At 44.0% G+C, this 26,471-nt stretch overlaps 2 protein-coding genes across 3 annotated transcripts in view; both read right to left on the minus strand.

The window, feature by feature from the left end:
- DIAPH1 (diaphanous related formin 1) overlaps positions 1 to 8,424 on the minus strand; it is a gene marked incomplete at both ends in the record, with an annotated part of 88,021 nt that extends 79,597 nt beyond the window's left edge. Inside the window, one exon of the mRNA XM_084251675.1 lies at positions 8,308 to 8,424. Coding sequence (XP_084107801.1) covers positions 8,308 to 8,424 — 117 coding nt within the window. The remainder of the gene's footprint in view (positions 1 to 8,307) is intronic.
- A 2,483-nt stretch (positions 8,425 to 10,907) lies between these two features.
- HDAC3 (histone deacetylase 3) lies at positions 10,908 to 25,820 on the minus strand (the record flags this gene model as incomplete). 2 transcript variants are annotated; one of them, XM_084252195.1, is made up of 15 exons in its annotated part: positions 10,908 to 10,977; positions 13,889 to 14,046; positions 14,416 to 14,495; positions 14,721 to 14,779; positions 14,904 to 14,993; positions 16,178 to 16,242; positions 16,388 to 16,461; positions 16,834 to 16,914; positions 17,386 to 17,519; positions 17,925 to 17,980; positions 18,100 to 18,156; positions 18,286 to 18,367; positions 24,032 to 24,174; positions 25,581 to 25,663; positions 25,766 to 25,820. In XM_084252195.1, the coding sequence occupies 15 exons, from the start codon at positions 25,818 to 25,820 to the stop codon at positions 10,908 to 10,910; spliced, it is 1,287 nt and encodes a 428-aa protein (XP_084108321.1). The 2 variants fall into 2 exon arrangements, with proteins under 2 accessions (XP_084108321.1, XP_084108320.1); XM_084252194.1 differs by lacking the exon at positions 10,908 to 10,977 and having other exon boundaries at positions 13,596 to 14,046.
- Between the last annotated feature and the right edge of the window lie 651 nt (positions 25,821 to 26,471).

The following is a 26,471-nucleotide window of genomic DNA, read 5'->3' on the forward strand; positions in this document are numbered from 1 at the left end:
CAATTAAACAACTGAAATTCTTGACAAGTGATGCTATTAGAAATATTCTATTTACAAAGGAGATTACATTTTAAAAAGAGGTTACAATTAAAATAATAATTTAGAAAAGTTCTTAATAACTCATGAGCCAGGAGAAAAATACATTTTGCATGTACTGTAAGAGCTACTTTTTCATGCCTAAGAAAGGTTTAATTAAGATTCCTGCCATAGTTTCAAAGTCTAAATTACTAAATGCAAAAAGGCTGTTAAGCATGCACTTTGTACGCTGTAGATCCAATAATTCTTTCCCACCATTTGAACTCAAGAAGAACCCAGGTTTAATAGACTACTGACCAAAGGACTCTAAAGAGATATGATCAAAGGTTCTCAGGAAATTCCTAGGAAATCTCCTAATGTAAGTAATCTTATATTATAGGGACAAAAAAACTGGGCACACATAAAACTTGTGAGCACACTGTAGTGAATAAGAACTTTTTTTTTAATATTCAAAAGGGTAGGTTTATTATAAAAAGGGAAGTTAGGATGCTTGCACAGTCACAAGTGGGCAGAAAGAGGTACCCCCAAAAGGAATAGGCTTGTTAAAACAGAGGCCTGCAGAGGCACAGGCGGGCAGTCTTGGGAGAAGGTTGGTGAAGAGAAACACCTGAATAGTCACAGGTGGGCAGGAGAGCTGCTGCCAAGAACATTTTTTAGAATCAGCTAGATTCAACTTTGAATCCCAGTTCTATGGTGTAAAGCAAGTTGCTTAATCTCACTGCATTTCCCTTTGATTACCTATAAAATAGGAATATTAATAGTTAAGATTGAAGTAGCCTAATGAGATAAGGAATTTAAAGCCCTTTGACACAGTGCCAGGGCTACAGTAAGTATGCAACAAACAACTGTTATAATTATTGCATTGTTCCTGTTATTACTCCCTGCCCATCCAGTTAGGAATGAACTAATCGTCCTACCTATAAAGATGCTGAACAGTCATTAATATTTATAGCTAGGAGGTTGGCATTATACAACCTGTAGCACATAGTACAGGAAAACAAAAGGTTTCTAACATCACAGAAGATGCAAACGCTGCCAAGATAAGTGGAATCTCAAAGGCCCCAGATCCTAAGAGTATTGGAAATATTCTGTATTACCTATAGGTGAAAATTTATACCTCAAGGGTAAAGTGTAGACTGTAAGTCACATGTCCATTATGGAAAAGAGGTATTTAGAGCTAAATCTACACAACTTCTATGAGAGAGGTGAAAATCTTAGTGGCTGTGATTTTAGCAAAGATTTTTGAAACATGGTCCAAAGGCAAAAAGGAAAAAAAAATTGGATTTCATCAAAATTAAACACTTCTATTCTTCAAAACACTGTTAAGAAAATGAAAAGGGACATCCCTGGTGGCGCAGGTGGTTGAGCGCAGTGCTGTGAAGCTGTCCTCAGCCTCTGAAGTGCCGGTTCGATCACCGCAGGCCTGGGAGCAACCCACATGGTGAGCAGACCTCTCCTGTCTCGCCTGCTGCTCCCCTCAGCAGTGTATTTCATCAGTCTACCTGTTCTGTTCCCCGCTCTGTCTCTGGTGAATCTTCTCACACACACACCCCCACCCCCACCCCATGCATCTGGCCTATACCCCGGCTCTTGTATAAATAAAATAAATCTTTAAAAAAAAAAGAAAGAAAAGAAAATGAGAAGGCATATCACAGGAGGAAGAAAAACTTGAAAAATATATTAAACAAAGGGCCTGTATTTAAATTATAAGAAAAAAAATTTAGATGGACCAAAAAAATTTGAACAGACTCTTCAAGATAAACAGACAGCAAATAAGCACATGAAAAGATGCTCAACATCATCAGAGAAAAGCAAATTAAACCCACACTGAGATACCACTACACACCTACTAGAATAGTTAAAATTTAAGACTGATCATACCACGGACTGGCAAGGAACTGGAACTTGTATATTGCTTGGGAATGTGAAACGGTAAACCATTTTGAAAAATAGTTGGCAATTTCGTACAGTTAAACACAGACTTATATAATCAAGCGATTCCAGTCCTAGGTATTTACAAAAGAGAAATGAAGGCATATATACAGATAACCACTTGCATATGAAAGTTCACACGCACAAAATAACACCAACTCAAAACTGGAAACAATCTAGAAATCCACCAACAGGTGTATGAACAAATAAATTATAGTAAATCCATGTAACACTACTCAGCAATAAAAATGAATGAGTTATTAATATATGTAAAAAGGGGTTCATATTGTATGATTCCATATATATGTTTAGAGAATACAAACTAACCTAGAGTGACAGAAGCAAATCAGTGGTTACCAGGGTGTGGGGATATAGGGAGGGGTGAGAAGGAGAGATTACAAAGGGGCAGGAGGAACTGTTTGAGGGTGATATATTCATTATCTTGACTGTGGCAATGGTTTCACAAATTATGCACTAAGTATATGCAGTTTATTGTATATTAATTATATATCACAAGCTGTAAAACATGGAGGTAATATCCAAAGAGTCTGAGGCACAAAAAAAAGGTGAAGACCCCTGAATAATGTGTGAGCAGGCAGAAAAAAAAGGGAAGTGAAAGTAACTTTTTTTTACTTTATCTTAAATTCTGAAATTAAAAAAAGGGAGGGGGTAGAATAAAGGGGACAGGTATATGTAAACATGCTACCAAGACATACTTCTTGGTTTTCTGTAACCTTATAGATCAAAGTTTGGTGTATGAATCACCCTCTGTTGGGTCTCTAAAAAGTTATGTTAAATTTTAAAAAAACATACAAATCCTAGCTTTTGCCCAGCACTATTCCCAAGATAGGAAATAAATCACAGAATCAGAAATTCAGAAAAATGATCTAGGGCACCATAAATTCTACCTGTATCTGCTACTCTAACAAGATACTAAAGTAGCTACTGCGTAAGGACCACTTACAACCACCCCCAAGAGTGGGAGTCCTATCTTCCATACTATAGAAGAACGTGTCATGTGTTCCTCTTGATTTAGTTCCATTTTGCTTATTCTCCTTTGGGCCCCCATATTTGTTCCATGCCCCTCTGAGGAAAGAAATTTAAGCAAATATTTAAAGGACAAATTGACACGCCCTGTTACAGAGCAAAGCAAGAATTAGTTTTTTCAATCTTTCCTTCTCAGTCCCATAGCTTCTAGTGTAGCTGTTCCTCTTACATAATCTCTTTCTACTACTCTAGCTATTCCAAGATACTGAAATGTAGTAAAGGAAATGCAGAATCCAAAATTTCTGCTTCTCTCCCACTCATTCAGTTTCTACCCCTTAGCCCCTTGGGGACTGTTGCTGCACTGAGTGGGTGCTTGGGCTTGATGACATTTAAGCCCCTTCCAACTCTAAAATTTTAAGGCTACTATTCATAGCAATCTTTCATAATGAAAGGAAGTAATAATTTCAAAGTTGAAAGAACAATCATTCATCAGAATTATCCATAATTTGGTGGCAAAATTCATTAAAATGCAGGTATCAATATTCCACTTATCTTTCAGTAATTCTTTTACTTCCTTAAAAAGTGATCCTTGATTCTAAAAACTATGTTAAAAAAAAAGACAAGGAGAAAAGAATGTAAAATATGATCAGAGTGATTAAAATATTCTTTACTTTTCAATTTTAGTCTCAAAGTTTTAAGAAATTTCAGTATCAACATCTTTTTCTGCTCCCAATTCCACCAAAATCTGGTTGAGTACCAAATCATGGTACTCAAACTACCCCCTATAGAAGCAGAGAGGGAACAAAAATAGGGGGGAAGACTGGCAGCAGGAGAGGGCTGACTTTGTCTCACTGAACCCTCGACACAAAGCTGAGACAAAAATATGGGAGAAAATACTACCTGCACAAACAAACCCTTTGATTTTCTGTAATACCCAATATTTCTTGTTAATAAACATGATTTGAATCTATTCTTCTAAATCGTGTGGCATAACCTTACCTCTAAGCCTCTATTACATTTCACTGGAAATATAACTCTCTCCAAGAATAACTAGGCACTTCATTTAAAATACTTTGAGGGCCCCAAGGGAAAGCAAAAGATTATTCTATCATACAGGAAATAAAATTAGTCTATTCTGACTCATGCCCATCAACAAAGTTAAATCCCTTCTCAGTACTATCTTCACAGCTTCTATAAGAAATATAATTTACAGGTCATAAAATTTCTGCTCCTTTCATAAAAGTATCCCAACATTTACCAACTCTCAAAGCAGAGATTTTAATTCTGAGGCATTCCCTCAGTTTCACCTCCTGTGAGGGAGGATTTCCTCTTAGACAAACATATGCAATAAACATTATCAAGAAAATCCTTGGGCTACCTTTTTAAAGACAAGGCAGGAAGACACACAAATTTTTAAGGTGTTACTCTGTCATCTCAAACACCTCAGTAATATTCTTGTAGGCTTCCCTCCTCTTTCCAAACTAAGTAATCCCTGTGTTTACCATCTCAAAACAAACAACTCCAACAATAACTTAAACAAAAAAAGATGACTTACATAAATCTCCTTGTATACTTCTTGGTTTTTGGTGACTTACTAGATCAAAGTTAAATATCTTCTTAAAAGGAGAAAAGCAGATATCTGCACAAACTCTGCTCTTTTAACTCTTTACCTCTTCACTAGCTGTTAGGATTCTGCCTGGCACCTTTAATTGCTCTCATTTTGAACGGTCAAAGGCCCACAACTAAACATTTATACTTCCACTATTACTTTGCTTTTAAAAGGGCATTAAACATTAAGAATTCCTCATGGACATCCAAAAGTAAATGATCTGAAATATTATTTATCTTCCATTCTCTCTAATTAGACACTAAAACTCATGTTTTACAAAGAGATGCTCTTAACTGAATCAGGATACAAATTCTTCGAATTTATTGATTTCTTGATTGTATGAGAAGATTTGGAGTCTATAAAATGCAGAAATACTCTGCAGCCTCCTAATATCCTGGTTATACTTACTCCCCTTAACACATTTTTCAGAACTCAGTCCCTTTGACACTCACATTCATCAATGCTGTTCACTTAGAATTTTCATATTCCTTCATCTTAAGGACTTCTGAAAGGAACTGAAATAATACTAAAAAAGGGATATGTTCATGCCCCAAGAGAAAATAGATTTAGGGGAATACCAGGCAGCCTGGCTTCAGTCACACAGGTCAGTATATCTGAATTTTTTAAATTCAGTTTTAAAAGATGCCCAACCATAATCAAAGTTAGGGTCCATCTCCTCTCCACAGAAGATCCCTCAAAGGCTAAGAACAGATCTTGAACAATTTGAGAGTTCTGTGTTCTCATCAGCTGAAATGTGCTAAGAACCTGCATAAGCCTAGAGAGGTATATTGCAGATGAAGGAATTAGTAACCCCTCAGATGCAAACAAGTGATCTTCAGGTATACTAAATTCAAACCAGCATGCAGTTACATGAAGTACATTCTTTTTTTTTTTTTAAAGATTTATTTATTTATACAAGAACGGGGGTACAGGCCAGAGGCACGGGAGGGTGAGAGAATTCACCAGAGACAGAGCAGGGAGCAGAACAGGCAGACAGACCGAAGACACTGCTAAGGGGAGTAGTGGGCAAGGCAGGAGAGGTCTGCTGCACCATGTGGATATCTCCCTGGCTGGCTGGGAATTGAACCCGTGCTGCAGAAACTGCGGACAGCTTCACAGCGCGGCGCTCAACCCACTGCGCCACAGGGGAGGCCCTGAAGTACATTCTTTTTTTTTTTTTAAGATTTATTTATTTATGCATGCAAGAGCTGGGGTACAGGCCAGAGATGCGGGGGGGGGGGGGGGGGGTTAAAGCATTCACCAGAGACAGAGTAGGGAACAGAACAGGCAGATTGACTGAAATACACTGCTGAGGGGAGCAGTGGGCGAGACAGGAGAGGTCTGTTTCACCATGTGGGTTGCTCCCTGGCTGCCTGGGGATCCAACTCATGCTGCAGAGGCTGCGGATTGCTTCATAGTGCTATGCTTAACCCCTTGCGCCACATTGTTAATGGAGCTCCAGAAGACACACTCTAATGGAATAGCAAATCAGTTTTGAGTTCAAGAAAACCATAGTTCAAGAAAACTAAGCCATGGGTGACAAAAGCACATCCGCAATCTCAACTCCACCCACCCTCATACACACACAGTCATAGAGAAGTGGATTGCAAAGCTCTTCCTAGTCTCTCATTTCCACAGAGTTCTCATAAAAAGAGCAATGAAGAAGACAATATTCTAATGCCTTCAAATATGTTATTGTTGGCAATAAAGGGGTTAAGCTGCAATACTTTCTGGAAACTTTCCAGTTCCCTTTAGTTAAGAATGCTAAATTCACTACCTATGCCACATACTTTTAAAAATTCAGCAGGCTGAGGGTTAAGACAAACACCTCAGAAAGAAAAGAGAACCTGGTTCAGCACCACCCTCTCAACACCTAATCCTAGGGACTCTAAGCAAAATCCACTCAGCATATACAAGACTCCATGGGCATTCCAAAGAACAGGTGAAAAGAATTTCAGTTTCTTCAGGTATCTCACCTCATAGCACCACACACTTAGTAGATTTCACACATTTATGATATACACAACTATTAGATAAAACAAAGGAATATACAGATTTTTGTGAAGGACTTGAAAAATATTTACAAGTCACAGAGGTCACTATAAATCAGCAGGAACAGTTGAAATTTGGGTGAGGAAGGTCAAACAGTGCCCATGGAAACAAAACCAAAACCAAAATAAAATAGAATATGGGCCCTAGAATTTGTCTGAAACTAGGAGGGGCAAATCCTCCAGAAACAGGAGTGTCACTATTAGTAATCCTAATTTCTAGAGAGAAAGATGTTTGCTACATAAAAACAGGCAGTGACTGACAGCCTGTAAGTCATTGGAAAGGACAGTCCAGGAGCACCTGTCTTGCTAGAAATAGGTAGGAAGAGATGAGTCACTATTTTAATTCTGTTTCTTTCATCCACTCCACATATTAATCCTTTAGGTCCCAAAGCAGCATTTTCTTCCTATCTCTATCACAATATCAGTTTTCTCTCCAAACTTGTAGAGTTGGGTCAGAAAGCTGAGGGGTGGGGAATAAGAGAAAACTGGAAAGAATTAAAAGCTATTTGGTTAATAGAAATACTGGGGAGATACAGGAGAAGGGGGCATAGTTTCCGAAAGAGAAGACTCCAGTCACTATAGTTACAACTAGCGAATGATTATTAAGAACCAAGACTCTTCTCCTCTCTTGCACAGTACTGTATATCTTTCAAAACTTTTCCAGTAAAAAGCAAACAAAATAGCTCCCTGGAGAGAGACCTAAGAAAGAAAATTTATCATGGGCAAAAGGTAATGAAACGATGGAATTACAGGAATATCAGTATTCCCTCAATTTGAAAGTAAAGGGCGCCTGAGGAGAGCTACACTCTTTACAGGTAGAAAATGGGATGCCACTAGCCTTGGGGCATAGGAGACAGCAGAAGAGTTGAGATGGTTATCATGGGAAATACAAAAAAAGCAGTTCAATTACTGCAAACTTTTTGGACTTGCAGTCTAACTTCCGCACCATGGGGGAGGGTTTATTACCATCCCAGGTCCAGAAGGGCATAACCGAAAAGTTCTAAACCCCCAAAAGTGATCTGCGACAGGCCAAAGAGGTTCTCAGGATGGAGAAATCCCGGGAAGTAAATGAACGCCATGCCCGATGACCACAGGACCTGGGCTGGCACACAGCCCTGCAATCGCAGGGACAAACGTCCAAGGAAGGGCCCGAGTCAGGTAACATTCCTGCGGGGAAGGATTATCAGGTGACACCGGGCTGAGAGCCCGGAGTGGGGACTGGGCGGGAGGAAAGTTAGCAGGTGAAAGGGATCGATCATGGGGAAGGAAGTGACCTTTAGGAGGAAGAAAGACGAGTATACCAAAAAAGGGGTGGAGGGAAGCGTAAAGGAGAAACTAGACCTAGAAAAGCACAGCGACCAAGACCGAGAAGGCGTGTTTCAGAGGAAGAAGAAAGGAAGCAGCGCCGAGGGGGAAGAAGAGACGCGGCTGTGGGAGCGGAGGGCAGAGCGCCAAGGCTGGGGCTGAAGGCAGCCCCGGGGCTGCCGGGGCAAAAGCCGGGTGGGACTCCGGGGCTCCCCGAGGGGAGGATGTGGGGATGCGGAGGCGAGGACCCAGCCAGAGGAGCAAGGATGGCGCGGGGGCGGCCCCCCGGAGGCAGGCGTGCGCCCCTGGGCCGGCTGTGGGGGTCCCCGGGGTCCAGAGGGCGGTTACCCCGTCGGGCTGAGGGAGCGTGGTGGGAGGAACACTCACGAATTTCTTGGATTTGCCGCCGTCCCCGCCCGCGGTAGGCAACTCGTCCGGACTCCGACCCTTTTTCTTGTCCCGGTTCCCGCGGCCGGGCCCCGGGCCCCCGCCGGGCGGCTCCATGCCGAGGTCCGCGCTGGGTGGCGACCGCGCACCTACGCCGCTCCCGCTGGCAGCTCCGAGCCCGCCGCGGCCGCCGTCGCCGCCCAGCCGCTCCTCAGCCCGCCGCCGCGCCCCGCCTCATTAGCATGCCGGCTGCGCGCGCCTCTGAACACACAACGGCGACGCCTCGCTCCAGCTCTCCTGCCCCACTTCCGCCCGGACCCGCAGCCCCGACCAATGGGGGAAGGGAGTGGAGTGGCGAGAAGCTGAGGAAGCGCGCTACCTGCCCGGCGGGCCTAACCATTCGGACACACACGAGGGGGAGGCGAGTGGGCGATGCAGCTCTTCGCGGCCGCAAGTGGGAACGGCGCCCCCTGCCGGTTGGAGCGGCGAAGGTTTCGCCGCTCCCACGCTGTGCCCACATGGCTGTAAACCCCGAATCCACTCACGTCCCAGACCCCTGAACCAAAAACCACCTGAGAGACTGTTATCGTGGCAGAAAATGTAGTGCCGGGTTTTCCAGGGTAATGATTTTTATGTGTGTAACACCTGTAGAATGCATGAAGATAAAAATGACAGGTACCATTTATTGAAAGCTACTTGCCAAGAACAGAGCTGGAACCTGGGGAAGTGCTAGACTGTACCTGTACCACCTTTGGAATTAAATCACCTAGTTTTGAATCCCAGGTTGGCTATTTTCTAGTTATGTTTCTAACCTCTAAAAGCTAGCTATGGCCGACGTGTGCCTACATAGTACTTACATTTACATGGCTTCGCCCTATGTGGGGCATAATGTGTTTTCTCACTGAATCCTCACAATGCCATGTGATATAGATTCCACTAGTCTCACCATTTTACAGATAGAAATAGGGACTTGGAGAGTTGGGCAAGTCGAAAATGACTTGCCCAAGAAAACCTAATAAAACAATTTAAACCTATGTTAGTCTGAGTGCCAAGCCCTGTTTAACCAGGATTCCCTGCCATAAACCAAAACAAGAAAGAAAAAGAACATGTGTTCTCCAAGACTATGTTCTTTGCTCTACTAGCTTAATTTCTCCCTGAGTAATTTCATCCATGCAGCTACATCTGTCTCTTCTGTTAAAAGCATGTGGCACCCCTCAAAGTACAGACAGAATTATCTTGCCTGCAGCTGCACAAGATTTCAAATATTCTTTGAGGGCAGTCAGTGACTCACTCATTCTGGAACCCCCAGTCCAGCACCTGAGAGTTACAGGGACTCTGCCAGGCTGGCACTATCCTCAATTTCACCTTCATCTCTTGTGTTCCACCTTCCAATTGCCTGACAGAAATTTGCATAGAGGTGTCCATTCTACATTTTAAATTCGATTTGTCCAAAACAGTTCAAAAGCCACTTACTTTCTAAACAGGGGTGTTGAAATACAGACAGGATGAAAGCATGGAAGGCGTGACAATCTTTTTTTCTTTCTGGTACCACCATCTCCATCTGCTGTAGCATTTCTCACTCCTCACTGGACTATGAACTCCTCCTCTAGGAAAGGGTCAGTGTCTGTGACTACTATAGTTTCTAGCATCCATTTGCATAGACAATTTAGACAACTGACAACTATTTATATCAGGCATTGTACTAAGCACTTGTCATGTTTTATTCAGCATACCTTCACCAATTAGAATCGACACTCCAAATACCCAAGCTCAGAAACCTCAAGCCATCTTCTATTTCCTCTCTTAAATTAATAATCTGCCCAGGTTTGTCTCTTAACCAAAATGCTCTATTAACACTCTATGTATGAGTAAGATAATTCATGTAGACTATGTAACAGGGCCTAATATAAAATCTAAGTGCAGAGTGAATGTTAATTATTATTTTTATTATATATATTATCACCCCCATTTCCTTTCCCTCTATACAGCGAAAACTAGCAAGAATTAAGAATATTCTCAGAAAGGCAAAGGTACAAAAAATACCAACTTGGTTTATTGGATAAAAACAGTGGTAAAATGGACATAAAGTCAAAAGTTACAAGACATTTTCATGTCCTCCCCACTCAAAACTATACTTCCCATCATCTGGGATTAAGGGAGCCAGAGCTCCCTAAAGTCCCGCATTCTTCACCTGCACTGGAAGCAAGACCCCCAAAGCTGAATCCAGAAGAGGATGAAGTCAGAGGCAACTTCATTTCTGTCTACGTCTTCATCCCTAAAAGTGTCTGGGTTGGAGGGAAGCAGGAAGGAATAAAGGAACCAGAAGGTCTGGGGACTGGTTTCTACGGCCCACTGCCTAAGATGTCCTAGAGACAACAATCCTTGTCCCCATCCAATCCCTAATAGGTACCATTGTCAGGCCTTGGGAGGGAGAAGGAAGGGGGTAATTGGTTAGAACCAGATATGGTCTCCAAATCCTTCCCCAGGGCTGATAAATGCCCTAAGGTGCCAGTCCAGGGATGGGGGAGCCACACCTTTTCCTTCCCACCCAACCAAGAGGTAAAAAGAATTTCCCTGGGACACTGGAAGCCCAGCCACTCTTAGATCTCCACATCGCTTTCTTTGTCATTGTCATGATCTCCATCATAGAACTCATTGGGTGCCTCTGGCCTGCAAAGCAAGGAGAGAGAAGTCAGGGTCCCACTTTCCAAGTCCCAAACTTGTCCCACACCAATGCCCTCTCTGAAATCACTTCTCAGATGTTCTTTCTCAGGGAACCACTCCTTTCCTTCTGTTCTGAAACTGATCACTGATTGAGAGAACTCCTTGTAGGCTGTAGCAGAACAACAGCATTATTAGGGAAAGTTGTTCTAAGAAGGTAAAAAACTTTAGTCTGAGAAGGAGCTGGCCAGGCCAAGAGCTCAGTAAGGCCATTCCAAGCTGCAAGAAAACCAAAAACAGAGGTTATAAGGTGGAAGGAGGCTGATGTATCCCAGTAAGAGGATGGAGGTCAGAACTCTAGGTGCAGTCTGCATGCAGAAGGGTAGAGATGAGACTACGGGTGCAGGTAAGGGCAGGCATGCATGATCTTTTTTTTTTTTTAAAGATTTTTATTTATTTATATAAGAGCTGGGGTATAGACCAGAGGCATGGGAGGGTGAGAGAATTCACCAGAGACAGAGCGGGGAGCAGAACAGGCAGGACTAGAGACACTGCTAAGGGAAGCAGCGGGTGAGACAGGAGAGGTCTTCCACGCCATGTGGGTATCTCCCTGGCCGGCTGGGAATCGAACCCGCACTGCAGAAGCTGCCTACAGCTTCATAGCGCTCTGCTCAACCCGCTGCGGTACCGGAGAGGCCTGGCATGCATGATCTTTTAAAGCCATGGTCAGAAATTTGTATTTCCTTCTAAGTGCAATGGAAAGGAGAGCTTTAAGCAGAGGAGCAACAAATTAACCTATAATGAGCAAAAGGATATGAAAGCAACATAGACCCCAATAAGTACTCCATACTGGTTTCTTTATGGAAAACTACTTTCTGGAAGAATATGAATAATTGATAACTGAATTAGCTCACCCACAGTCAGTAAGTCAGGAAGAATGGAGAAAGTCATCACAAGAGAGGCCGGGAAAGTAAATCAAGAAAGGTGACATCTACCTGGTGAGCAATGTCTTGGTTACCTCTAAGTACACATGGGTTAAAGGTGTGAAGTCAGAGATTAATTTTTGAATGTCAGTCTTGATATTTAATTAGCTATGAGACCTTAGGAACTTACTTAACCTGAGTTTATGAGTCCTCCTTTAGTAATTTTAGGATAAAAGCTACCTTTGAGAGCTGTCTGATAGGAAGAGAATGACGACATGATGATATGTATGTTATAATATAGTGCATTTAGTATTGAATCTGGTGCTTAGCAAACCCACAAAAAACAGTAACTATTGTTATTACTATTCTGCAAATGATATGCGAGCTGGAACCCCAGTCATCAAAGAACAGGAACTCAGTGGGTGGTCTGACAGTAAGCTTCAGTGCAGGATAGGAAGAGGCCTAAGGCTTCTGCTGGCTGTTGAAAGGGGGTGCTGTAATGCAGAAACTAGGCACAGAATGTAACTAGAGATGAAAAAATTAAACTTCGCTAAAAAGAAATTTTAATACAGAAATCAAGCCTCAGAGACTGGAGAAGTTGAGGAAAGACAGGATGGATCAAAAAGGAATCTCTCAAGCTGGGTGTGCAGATAACTCCCAAACCCAGAGTGGGAAAGAGGGGGTGTGCATGGAGGAGGAGTGTTGCAGGGGCCCCAAGGTTCCAGCAGTAAATCCTAGGTCCAGAGGAAAGACTTGAAAGCCCAAAATTCAAGACAGACAAGGACACTGTTCTGGAAGGGACTGAAAAGTACATCAGACTCTGCAGCAGACCAGCTCAAACCTCTAGTACTGCATGAGAGCAGGAGCAGGTGTCCTGCAAGTGTGCACTGTGGTTATCCCCCAGCCATGTACGAAAACCTGCTCTCCATTAAGTGTGTCTGTTTCTGTACTTCTGGGTTCTGTTGTGTTTTCTGTTTTCAGAAAAGCATGTTTGGGGATTAAGAAAATTCTATCCTACTCTCTTTTCCTTTAATTCAGTGCATCTGTGAATATTTTAGTGTATAGCTCACAAAGATAAGGACTATAGAAAAAAAAAAACCACAATGCAATAATCACACACACACAATTTCACAGAGAAATCCAAGGGCCTTAGAGAACACTGCACACAGGCAGTGATCAGCTCAGGACCAGGAAGGAGTAAAACGCTGGCAAGAATGTAAATTGTTAAAGACATTTGGAATACAATTTGGCAGCAAATTTTTAAGTTTAGTGCACATAGACATTGACCTAACACCAATAATTCTAGCTATCTAACCTACTGACACAAGCATGCAAAGGAGTATATGTAAGGGGATTCACTAACAAATGCAATCTGACAGTGAGAAAGTGGGAAATAATGTAAATGCTCATCTGTGGTAATTGGTGAGATGATACTACATTCACATATTGGAATATTATACAGCTGATAAAATAAGAAAGCAGATCTGCGTGGTGTTGTGGGAAGATACATTATTTCCAATTAAAAAACAAAGAACAAGTTGTAACTTGTAGAGCAACATGTATAGAATGATCCAAATTGTATTATGACAAAAGCTGCACAAACAGCCAAATCTGAGAATGAGTGTATACCTGCACTTGCATTTATATGAGCATATAGAACAGTATATGTGTACTCTATAGAAAAATGTCTCTCTACAATGATATAAATCAAAGTACTCTTAGTGGTTACTTTGTGGAATGGGTCTAAGTTTGTATGAAAGCAAATTTAATGTATTTTGGTGGTGTTTAAAATTTTTACAACAAACATGTTACTTACGTCATTAAAAAAGGTGCAAAAAAAAAAAAAAAAAAAGAGAGAGCAGCTGAACAAAGAGCAGGCATACTAAAGGCAGAAAGCCATAGACAATTGTGCTAATGCCCTCCAATGTACTTTTTCTCTCTTAACCTCCCCAACAAAACTACTGGAACCCCCTGCTCTCAAGTCCCTGACCCCAGACCTGCTGTAGTTCTCCTCAGGACCCCTCTCCTCCGCATCAGCCTCATCAGTCCTTTCGTAGGTCAGGAGGTCTGCGGGCACATCGTGAATCTGGACACTAGGTGCATGGTTCAGCATCTTCAGGTTTTCAAAGATTGTCTGGCGGATCTGATCCAGATACTGGTTTGGAATGAAGAGAGTACACAGCTTCCAGTACTTGTCAGGGTATCCATGTTTCTAGCTGCCTTTTACCCATATTGTGCTAGTTTTAATCCCAATTCGAATCCCCCATATAGTAACCGTCCTTCCTCCAAACCCTGATTGTCTCTATGTTAACTAGGCTGCCCTCAGCTGACAGTGATGGCTAAGAACTTTCCTCTCTCCTCTGGTTTCTCTGCTTTCCCACATCCAGGTACTGCCTGGAAAGGGACACAAGGGAACTAGAAATGTTGTACATCTTGACTGAGAAATGAATTCATTGAGTTCAGCTCCACACTGAACCTCTCCTGGGTTCTCCCACACTTGTGTTTGGCTTCCCGAGCAGCTAACCTGGCGTGAGTTCTGATTCTCGATGCGGGTGCTGACATCTGGATGGAGCGTGAAGTCTGGGGCAAAGTATTCGAAGTATTCTGAGGGGAGAAGGAAGTATTAGAAGGTATGGCTCAGAGGAGGGAGACTGAGATCCCAAAACACTCTAGTCTATCTTTCCCACACCAGACCCCCACAAAACTGCTGCCCAACCTCTCCCTACTTGGAGCCCAGGGGTTCAGTTTTCCCATATGCCTTCAAGTAGGTCATAGCCAGGTCTATGAGGATGGCCTTCCTGCTGTGGGGTATCATGGTGCAGCCCTTACCACTATAGGGAAGTTCCTCGCTAATGGCCTCTTCTACCAGCAGTGATGTCTCATATGTCCTGAAACCAACCGGCAGAGAGGGCAGGCTGAGCAAGAGGGCTATCGGTCCAACTGGCCATCTCTCAGGGAACCCCCAGCTCACACTGACACAGGGGAAGGGGGAGCATCAGGGAGTAGACTCACCAGCAGCGGGCAACATTTCGAACAGTATAGCCACCACCACCTAGCACCAGTAGAGGGATATTGAAGCTCTTAACATATTCGACACATTCCCTGTTAAAAGGAACCAGACATGGGCAGAGGAATTTCTCAAGTCAGAGCATACACCTGTAGGTACTGCCTGAAAAGGGACACAAGGGAACTAGAAATGTTGTACATCTTGACTGAGAAGTGAATTCATTGAGTTATATCCTTAAAATATACCTCATATGCTGTGTCTCAATACAAATGTTAAAATAAAGTATATCCCTACCTCTGCCCTATTGAACATCCCCTCCCCTGTGGCACTCTACCAGTTAATCAACTATTCTCATCAATGCACCAGCAAGTTCTGGTAGTTCTAGCCTCCAAAATACAACTCAAATCATTCACTTCTCTTCATCACCCATCCTCCACCTTCACCCAGGCACAGGGTCCCCACCCAGACACCACCAATGGCTTCGGAACTGGTCTTCCTGCTGCCATTCCTATTTCCTACTCCCCATCCCCAAATCTCTCTTCTCTTATCAGTGAAAGCATCTTATTTGAAACAAAAGCTGGATGGTGTTACTTCCATCCTATTTGAATCTCAATAAAAAGTGATACCAAAAAAAAACCCAATCTGTCCTACTTGGAACGTAATTAATTACCCATCCTAAAGGTTCTGCATAGACTCATCTCAAGTCCTCAGACCTCTCCTCAACTCCTCCAGCTTGCTCCCTGGGCTCTTGCCTCACTGGTTCTACTTCATCTCTGCTACCCAAGCTCTTCCCTGACTTGGAGTCTTTTCATGGGCTCTTCTCACAGCTCAGGATGGACTTCTCTCCATTTCTTCTGGCTGCTTCTTTTAGCCTCCAGTGCTCTGCTAAAATATTACCCCTTCAGGAATTTCTTTCCAAATTATGCTGTGTAAAGTCAGTTTCCCACTGTTATGCTGTGTCTTACTTTTCTATCTTTTCCCTTTATAGGATTTATAACAACCTACTTTTTTTCATGTTTCCTACACTAAACTATACATACCCCATTGCATCCCCACCTTTTAGTACACAGCCTGGAATACAATAGATGCTTAATAAATACTGATGATGAATGGTCAGCTGGGAAAACCCTATTTGAGGTGACATTTCTAGTTCAAGTAAATTTGTAGCTATTTTTATTCCCAAGAAGAGATGAGGCCACTCGCTAGCCACCTCCACTTCATATACTGAGGCCCAAGGCCACTTGAAAACCTGGGGAAGTGGAAATAGGGCAAGTCTCACCCATGGCCTCGAATGCTGAGGTTGAAGCAGCCTAATCGATCACAGCCCAGAGAGTCAGCTCCACACTGAAAAAGGTAAAACCTTTGTTGGCCGCAGTGAGATAACTGGTCAGGGGTTCCCAAATGACCTTCACTCACCAACCTGGGGCTCTTCTGCTCTCTTCCCCCAAGCCCAGGCCAAGCCCTCTTGAGGAGGTACTGACAGCATTACCTGGAGCACAATGCACGTGGGTTGGTAGAAGTCCACCACTTGGTTGATAACTGGCTGGAAAAGGTGCTTGTAACCTGGGAGAGGGCCAAAGATGGGCACCTGGCACCCCAAGGGGATGGGGAGACAGGGAACAAAAGGGAAAAGGGGGTTGAGAGAGCATGTAGCCCAGGAAAGGGGTAACCCAAAGAACCAAACCATTGGTTCTCAGCTTCTGCAAGGGGTTCCAGACCCCTCTGAGTGACTGATGAAAGCTACTGACCCTTTTCCCAGAAAAATGCACATACACATGATATGCTGCATACAATTTCCAGGGGGTTCAAGGTCTCTCTGAAGGCCATTCATCCTTAAGGACACCTGGCCTAACAGTAGACAATACCAGGCAGAAGAGTTAATTCAAGGAGAGAAAGAAGGGGCTGAAGGAACAGGGAGTCAACATCAGAACTTACTCTGGTCATCAATGCCATCCCGCAGGGGCACATTGAGGCAGTAGTAACGTCCACTCTCTGCTCCAACTTCATACATGTCACCTATAGGGCAGTGAAGGCAAGGACTGGAAGCCAAGAAAAGGGGGCAGCCACAAGCCAAACCCTTCAACTCCAAGTGGAGGTCCTCTCACTCTATCTATGAACCTCCACCACACCCTCCCCAGAGCCACTAAGTTGTAACTTGCATTCACATGAAGTGCCAAGTTGTATACTAGGCACTGGGGATACGACAGTAAAGACAATAGAACTAATGAAATAAATGAAATCCCACCAAATTTATAATCTTGGGGAGGTGGTCATGTGACAAGGGAGATAGTAAACAAGACTAAAAACCTCAAAAATACAAATAGCAGTGAGTTCTGAGAGAAATAAATAGGGTGATGTGACAGATACTTTTCTCAGGTGACCATAGGAGATTACTTAAACTGGGTCTCAGGAAAGGCGCCTGTGAATGGAAACAGTCAAGGTAAAGAGCTCAGAGGTATGAAGGGGACAGTCATCCTATTTCCATACCTGTTCCAGGGAAGAAGTAATTTCCATATTTGTGGAAGGACACTGTCATGACCCGGTCAGTGAGGTAGAAGGCTTCCTGAACCCCGTCACCATGGTGGATGTCTATATCAATGTAGAGCACCCGAGGGTGGTACCTGAGGTGAGGGCAAAGCCACGGTCTGAGGCAGAGGTGAACCCCAGCAAGAAATCATCCGCACACACCATCCCCCCAACCCATTCTTCCCAAACACAAGGCTGGAGTTACCAAGAGTCAGCTTCTGCCCCATGTCACCCGAAACCTTATACCACCAGTTCCCTAAGGGCAACCCTGGGGCTCCAGCCTGGAGGCAGGGATAGGAAAGGGATGTGCAGAGAAGGCTGAAATGTGAGAAGACAGCAGGGAATCTGCAGCAGAGCACAGGAAAGGCAGCCTGAGAAAAGTATCAAGAACTTGAGAGAAGTTATGTGTGAGTGGAGTTCAAGGTCAGGGCCAAGACAATATGAGAGTACTCCTTAGCCAAAAGTCTCATAAGTCCCCCATCTCCTCCAGGGCCACTTACTTGAGCAGCTCCAGGATGCCAATCACAATGTCATTGACATAGCAGAAGCCAGAGGCCTATGGCAAGACAACGGTCTTACAAAGAGGGGAAAATTTCCTCCACCCGGCTGCCCCTTCATCATCCTAACCACCTACCCTTGGGCAATCATCGTCTCCCCCATCACCTCTTCACTCACCTCAAACTTCTTGGCATGGTGCAGACCACCAGCCCAGTTAATGGCAATATCACAGATCTGAAAGACAAATACCAACTCAAGACCTCCTCCTGCTCATCCCCAGATCTGGGAACTCAGAGTCAGGGTTAAGGCTTTGCGTCCAGGGACTCACAGGAAAGGGGGAAAGGGACTCAGGGTTATGGTCACCTTATTGTTCAGCTGAGTTGCTCCTTGCAGAGATGCGCCTGTGTAACGGGAGCAGAATTCAAAGAGCCCAGGAAACACGGGGCTGCAGGGAAGAGACGTATTGGAGCCCTCCACCTCTGTCTAGGCCCTTCAATTCTCCTCTCCACCCCAGCCCTTCTACTCTCCACTTTTCAATAATCTCATCACCCTTCCTATACACCAGTTACCTGCAAATTTAGTCAACAAACATTTTTGACAAACTATGTATCAAGCCCCGTGTAAGGCAATGGATGAGAAATAAAGCAGCATGTAAAATAACAGTTTGAATCATAGTTGGAGAGAGATGCAGGCAGATTCTGGTACTTGAGTATACTTACTTCCCAAAAGGAAGTAATTTCTGTTTTTCTTAAGATTCTTCTATGTGTATCACATTTTAACACAATGTTCAATAGTATTTTTTATAATCACACATTTTCAACAAAGAGTTATGTCCCTAAATATGAGATGTAAAAATGATGAGACAACCTGCAGAAAGAATCTAACTGTATGGTACTTAGTAAGCCTTTAACAAATGTTAGCTATAATTATTACCATCATCATTCTTTATAAAAAGAGAGGCTTGAAGTCACATGCTATGTGACTCCACTTATGTAACTCAAGAAAAGGCAAAATATAGGCATAGACCTCAGATCAGTAGTTACTTGGAACTAAGGGAGAGAAGGATTGACTACAAAAGGGTATGAGGGACCTTTGTGGGATAATGGAAACCATCTACACCTGGATACACTCTGTCAAAACTCTAAGAACCATATGTTCAGAAAGGACAAATTTACAGTAATCACACTATACCTTCATATATCTGACCGTTTTAAGAAAGGAAAGACTTAAAAAGTACCAGGGTTTAGGTCGCTAAGAAAATAAAAAAGCTGACATACTTGACCAAGTGAAAAAAGAGAAATGTAGGGAGTCTTATAGTATCTCAAAGGGCTTTGGGAAGAATTACTGACGGATACTCAGTTGCTAAGAGAGTAAGCAAATTAGGGCCTCCCTGGTAGCATAGTAGTTAAAGTCTCAACACTATCAAGCTATCAGCATTGCTGCACTCCCAAGTTCTATCCCAGGCCAAGAAGCTAACCCACATGGCACAGCACTGTCTCCCCACTGCTCCCATCAGCTGTGCATTTTAGTAGATCCACCTTGTTTTGCCTCCCACTCTGTCTCTGCTGAATCCTCTCACCCCTCGCACCTCTGGCCTACACCCCAGTTCTAATATGTGTGATGCATAAATAAAAATAAATCTTAGAGGGCCTCCCTGGTGGTGCAAGGGGTTAAGAAGCAACCTACAAAGCTGTCTGCAGCTGCTGCAGTGTGAGTTCAATCCCCGGCCAGGGAGCTAACCACATGGTGCAGCAGACCTCTCCTAACTCGCCTACTGCTCCCCTAAGCAGTGTGTTTCAGTCAATCTGCCTGTTCTGTTCCCCACTCTGTCTCTGGTGAATCCTCTCACCCCCCCACACCTCAGGTCTTGTATGCATAAATAAATCTTTAAAAATAAATAAATAAATAAATCTTAGGAAAAAAGAGTATGCAAATTTAAAAAAATACAATGATCAACTCCCGGGAAAACATAAGAAAAAAGATTAAATCCTACTGTACTATTTGGCATGACAGTAAATGAATTTTTCAATGTTACAACAATGTAAAAACAGAATAATTATTTAACGAAAATTGAGATGTAGGGCCTCCCTGGTGGTGCAAAGGGTTAAGCACCGCACTATGAAGCAATCCGAAGCCTCTGCAGCAGGAGTTTGATCCCCGGCCGGTCAAGGAGCAACCCACTCGGTGAGGCAGACCTCTCCTGTCTTGCCTGCTGCTCCCCTCAACAGTGTACTTCAGTCAGTCTGCCTGTTCTGTTGCCTGCTCTGTCTCTGGTGAATCTCACGCTCTCAGGGATCTGGCCTGTACTCGGTTCTTGTATAAATAAATAAACTTTTAAAAAAAAAAAAAGAAAAGAAAATTGAGATGTAACTATATTGTGAAGCTGGGCAAGAAAAGGAAGCCAGAGTGGTGGTATGAGAAGATTAAATGCTCATCTCCCATACTTAATTAACAATGTCTAAGATTAATAACTGAAGAAACAGCAATATAAGGTATAAGAGCTAATGAGAGGCAGTATAGTATGATCAAGAGCCCAGATTCAGGAGTCAGAGAACTCTAGGTTAAAAGCCTGACTCTTTACCATCTATCAATGATTGTAAGGTTGAGCAAATTGTTAAACCTTTCTGTGCCTAAGTGTCTTCATCCGTAAAAAAAGAGATAACACCTTGTACTTCACAGGGGTTGCTGAGACTAAAAGAGCTAACGGCTGTTAAGCATTAGTACCAGACACATACAGCAGACATTACCTAAGAACAGTGACATGGCATTATTATTTTGAAATCCATAGATAAATAGCAATAGAAATAGCTTAAGAAGTTGAAAGTGACTGCCACTGTGGGGAGGGATTTATAAGTGGGAGGGATGGGTTTAGGGCTGCTTTTTTATCCATTAGAAAATCCTATAGTACAACTTGACTTTTTATATTATATTCTTTTGAAAAGAATCAGAAATTAATTACAAGGGAGATGGGGAGAAATAAAAAGAAGGAAAATCCCAGATTCTCATCTGAAACACAGAAACACTTAAACTGTAGCTTATATATGACGGTACAAATGATGCAGCAAGAGGGAATAATACTCCTTAACTGTACAAAGAGCATTTTCAGGGCCCCAGCTGTGGCCTGAGAGCTGACTCTGCATTCCCAGACCTATAAAGTGAACTCAGAAATAGCAGCCAAAACAATAACAAAGTACCAAGAAACCTCCCAAGACAGCATATGACCAAACACCAAATGGACAGAACAGTGTGTACAGAAGGACAGATCTCTGCAGCTGGTGAGGTCAATAATGGTTTCACAGTGGTGTAAAGGCTGGGAAAGCCTTAAAGAGGTTGACTGGAAAAGAAAAGCAATTTCAGGAAGGCAGCCTATATAGCAGGGGCCTGGAGATAAGGTTAGGAAGGTATTCAAGGCTAGCCTAAGCAGTTGGCTTCTTTTCTCCAGTCTGAGCTTCTTCTTTTGGAAGGAGCATTGAAGGAAACAGATTGCAATAGTGTTTTAAAAACTGGAATATGGTTGTGAACCCTGCCACCTCCACTCATCAGTTATGTCACTGAGGCTGTTACATAAATCTCCTTAAATTTCAGTTTACTTATGCATAACATCAAGGAAAGGACTGCTACATCACAGAGTTGGTGTGAGAAAGACATGGATGCCCCAACACATCTACAGCATATCGGAGTAAGCACTTAACAAATGGTCACTATTGTAGGAAACCTTGTAAGATCAATAAGCTCCCTTCTTCAAGAAATAAATCCAAGAGAAAGGAAATGTTACAGATTAAATATCTTAAGAGATATGTCAACCAAATGCAATGTGTAGACCTTGTTTAGATCCTATTTAAAAAAAATCAAGTGCAAAAAAGAAAAAAAATGAGACAATTGGAGAAACTTGAATGCTCATTGCACATTTAATGATATAAGAAATTAGTAAATTAGTGCTCTTTTTTTAGGTGTGATAATGTCTGTTTTTTTTTTTTTTAAAGTATCATTTGGAGGTACATCACAAAATATTTACAGATAAAAGGATGTGAGTTCTGAGATTTGTTTTAAAATAATCAAATGGGGGGCCTTCCTGGTGGCACAAGGGGTTAAGACACAACCTATGAAGCTATTTGAGCCACTGCAACACGAGTTCGATCCCCAGCCAGGGAGCTACCCACATGGCGCAGCAGACCTCTCCTGCCTCGCCCACTGCTCCCCTCAGCAGTGTATTTCAGTCAATCTGCCTGTTCTGCTCCCCACTATCTCTGGTGAATCCTCTCACCCCCCACACTTCTGGCCTGTACCCCAGTTCTTGTATGCATAAATAATCTTTAAAATAAAATAAAATAATCAAATGTGGGAGAATGCAGACAAGTATTGGTGATTGGGGTCAATATGATGGGTTCTTAAGTACTGTGGCTGGCTGATGGACACACAGGAATCCACTATACTATTCCACTTCAGAAATGTCTGAAATTTTCTCAAATCAAAAACTAGAAACTGGGCCTCCCTGGTGACACAACGGGTTAAGCATAGCACTATGAAGCTATCCACAGCCTCTGCAGCACGAGTTCGATCCCTGGCTGGCCAGGCAGCCACCCACATGGCGCAGCAGACCTCTCCTATCTCGTCTGCTGCTCCCCTCGGCAGTGTATTTCAGTCAGTCTGCTTGCTCTGTTCCCCACTGTCTCTGGCAAATCCTCTCACCCCCTGCACCTCAGGCCTGTACACCAGTTCTTGAATGCATAAATAAACAAATCTTAAAAAAAAAACAACTAAAACCTGAGTAAATGGTAGATGTTATGGTCACTACATTAACATCTAGAATTTAAGAAGGCTGGGGGCTTATCTTTGTTGTCCCCTGCCTCCCCACAGGGCCTAAGCCTGAGTCTTCTTTGTATGAGATGATCATGTCAAACCACTCTTCTGCTTTCACTTATTTATTTATTTTAAAAGATTTATTTATTTTTATACAGGAACTGGGGTACAGGCCAGTGGTGCGGTGGGTGAGAGGATTCACCAGAGACAGAGCGGGGAATAGAACAGGCAGACTGACTGAAATACACCGCTGAGGGGAGCAGTTGGCGAGACAGGAGAGGTCTGCTGTGCCATGTATCTCTTTGGCTGGCCGGGAATCGAACCAGTGCTGCAGAGGCTGTGGATAGCTTCACAGAGCTGCGCTCAACCCACTGCGCCATCAGGGAGGCCCCACTTTCCTGCTTTTAAAGACACCTTGATTTCTCTCTATTCTAGGGGGTAAAGCTCATTTATTATTTCAAAGGCTCTGCTTACCACTTTGATTTTTTTTTAAAGATTTATTTATTTATTTATACAAACACTGGGTACAGTCAGAAGTGCAGGAGGGTGAGAGAATTCACCAGAGCCAGAGCGGGGAGCAGAACAGGCAGACTGATGAAGTACACTGCTGAGGGAAGCAGCGGGCGCGGCAGGAGAGGTCTGCACACCATGTGGGACTCTCACTGGCAGCTGGGGATCGAATCAGCGCTGCAGAGGCTGTGGGCAGCTTTGCAGCCCAGTGCTCAACTGCTGCACCACTGGGGAGGCCCCACTTTGATCTTGATTCATATCACTCTTCTGTTCATATTCTGTAGCCACCTTTTTCCTTTTTCTCAAATGAATCATTATCTACCACGAATGCTTAGTACATAATGTCCCTACTGCTCACTAAATTCCTGCCCTCGCCCCCAATCCTCCCAAGCACCTTTTACCTTATTACCTCCCACTGCTTTTCCAGATCTCCTTGATGTTTTTTTTAGCTCAGTCTTTATCACTTCCTCTAGGAAGCTTCCAGCAGCCTACCCCAAGCTGGATAAATTTCCCACATCCAAACTCTTGTGTCACGTACCTCTCCTTCATTGGACTTAACAATTGAATACTAACATGTTGTGGTTGTTACCACTGCATCCCTAGCACTTAGCACAGGGTCTGGACTAACAAATAACCAATAAATATCTGTTGACTAAACAAATGCATAAATCATGATTCATTAGCAAGTAGCTCCCCCCTTCATAATTTCCCACTGCTGCCACAAGACCTCATTCAAATATTCCCCCTGAAATGTCTAACATTAAAGTGCCTGGCATCAGAAGTCTGGGCCTCCCCTTACCAGTCATCGCCCACGTTGAAGGCATTTAGGCTCTTGGTGAAGCCTTGCATATTGGTAGGGCTGACTCTCTGCAGGAAGTCAATGTAGTCCTCAGAGTGGAAGCGGCACATGTCATGCTGGGAAGCCTGATATGGCTTGAAGACCTCGGGATGGAAACACAAGGCAGGATCAACCCCATTCATGGCGTCGAGATTACCCACACTGAACCCAGTCCTGAGCACTGACTGTTAAATCAGACACCTCACCACACCCCCAATCCTAGTTATTCTATGAAGCAAGAGTCAGTGAAAAAGCCACTAATTATATTACATATTATTACTTTACCTATAATTATTTATTACCTATTACTTTAACTTTACATATTTGTTACATACTTTATTTTCACATATATGTATTTTATAATAACCAGGTATGTCATTATTATTAAGCAACCTGAAGACCAGTGGGCTTACCTTTTCCTTCTCACCTCCAGACCAACCTTTTTCACGTTCTCATCCTTGAGCCCTGATCCACCTGCCCTATCCCTATATCTCCTATTCCTGATTCTTTCCATAGTCACTGTGTCCCCAGGGTTCTGTCCTCTCTCTTCTCAGAGTTCTTCTTAATTTTGGAGTCAAATAATATGGGATATGTAACAACCTTCTAATTAAGACCAAAGGTGCCAAGGTGTTAAGTCAGATTTATTCTCATCTGAGGGGTATTATCTTTAGAAATTAGGCAAGGACAAAAAGATTTTCTCTCCCCAGAAAATGCAAACAGGTATGTACTGGAAAATGATTTTAAGTGACTCATAGATTCACACTTACATCACATCAGTGTTTTCTATTACCAATTCACTTGTTTGTGCCTCAGCACAAGAAATGGACACTTGTTTATACTATTTACTAATTCCCCTTGAAACACATAAGCAGGGCTTAGCTGAACTGTCTTAAACACATATTACAGCTATAAATTACAAGCTGCGGACAGGCACTCTGACTATCTAGGAAAAGGAGAGTTTGGCTGTGATTAAGTAGAAGTGTGTAGAGATATTCTATTGTAAGGGAATAACTAAGACATCTCCTGTTCTCCTCCAAACACATACATACAAATGTACACATTTACACACACACACTGTGGCATCCTCCCTGAAGGTCTAGCTACTTGAAGGTGGAGAGAAATGACAGTGGAGAAGGGATCAGAACTAAATGTAAATTCACATCCAGATAAAATGATCCAGACCCTCTTCCTTCCCTAAGGTTTCAGCACTGCTCACATCCTGAGATGCTAAGGAGGAAAAGACCTACTCTCTCTAAACCAGTTTCCACCACCCCTGTACTAAGCTGTGGGTTGGTTCACCTAAGGTCAAACGGTGGTTTTCCCAAAGTGAAACACTCCCATTAAGTCTGTGGAAGCAGACTTAATATGTGGGGTGCTCCTGGTTCTTTCTATCTACCTTCCCCCACCCCAGGGGTAGGTCACCCTTGGTGCATCCAGTGTAGCCTAACTATCCCTAAGGCCGCAGTTTGCCGCCACCCTCTCAATCCCCAGCGGAGGCGGCGGAACTCACGATCATCTTCTTATAAAGACCGTAGTGCAGGACCAGACTGTGGGTCAACGCCAGGCGATGGGGCTTCATAGGGTGCCCGGCCCCTAGGGGTAAGAGAGTTCGTCAGTTCCGATCCCTGGAGTTGCAGCCCCCGACTTGAAACCTCCGCGTTCCGAAACCCCTCGCTTACAACCTTGTTCCCTCACCGTAGTGGAAGTTGCCCACGTCGGGGTCGTAGAAATAGGCCACGGTCTTGGCCATGGTGCCGGCGGGACCAGGCCCGCGCGTCCGCCGCCCGCCCTGTCGCCGGCCCGTCCCCCGGCGGTGCGTGCTGCGTAAGCACGCAGCCTGTCAGCGCGCAAGCTGCGGAACCCGGAGGCCCCGCGCCCGCCCCTAGGCCACGCCCCGGCCACGCCCCCTGCGGAGTTCCGCCCCTCGCCGGGCTTAAACCTTCGAGGTTCTGGGGCTTTAGCGCGCGGGCTTGGCTTGAGGCTTGGCAGCGTCGGTCCTAGCATGCAAGGGCCTTTTCCTCCTGGACGAGGGTCAAGTCCTTGGGAAGCCGAGCCAGCCCGACCAGCCTCCTGCCCCAAGCGGGTCGTGGGCACTTCTCTAGGAGGCTCCGGAGAACCAGCGCGCCGCCCATCTCAGCTGCGGAGAGCCGGCTCTCCCGGGTCCGCTGGGAAGATTCCTGATTATCCCCCCGGCCGGAGCGTCTGAGGGCAGCAACTGGGCCAGGCGCGCCGGGCAAAGCAGTGGAGTGCCCCCTCGCCAGACCGCCTGTCCTCCCCACCCGGGCCCGGCTCGGAGTCGCACTCCCGCCCGCGACGGGGAGGGGGGGCAGCGCAGTCACGCGCGCCCCACACCGGCGCTCACAGGCGCGCAGGGCCCTGGCTCTCCGCCCCGCACACCTGC

Source organism: Talpa europaea (assembly GCF_964194135.1).
Source record: "Talpa europaea genome assembly, chromosome: 13".
In the NCBI taxonomy this organism is placed as follows: domain Eukaryota; kingdom Metazoa; phylum Chordata; class Mammalia; order Eulipotyphla; family Talpidae; genus Talpa; species Talpa europaea.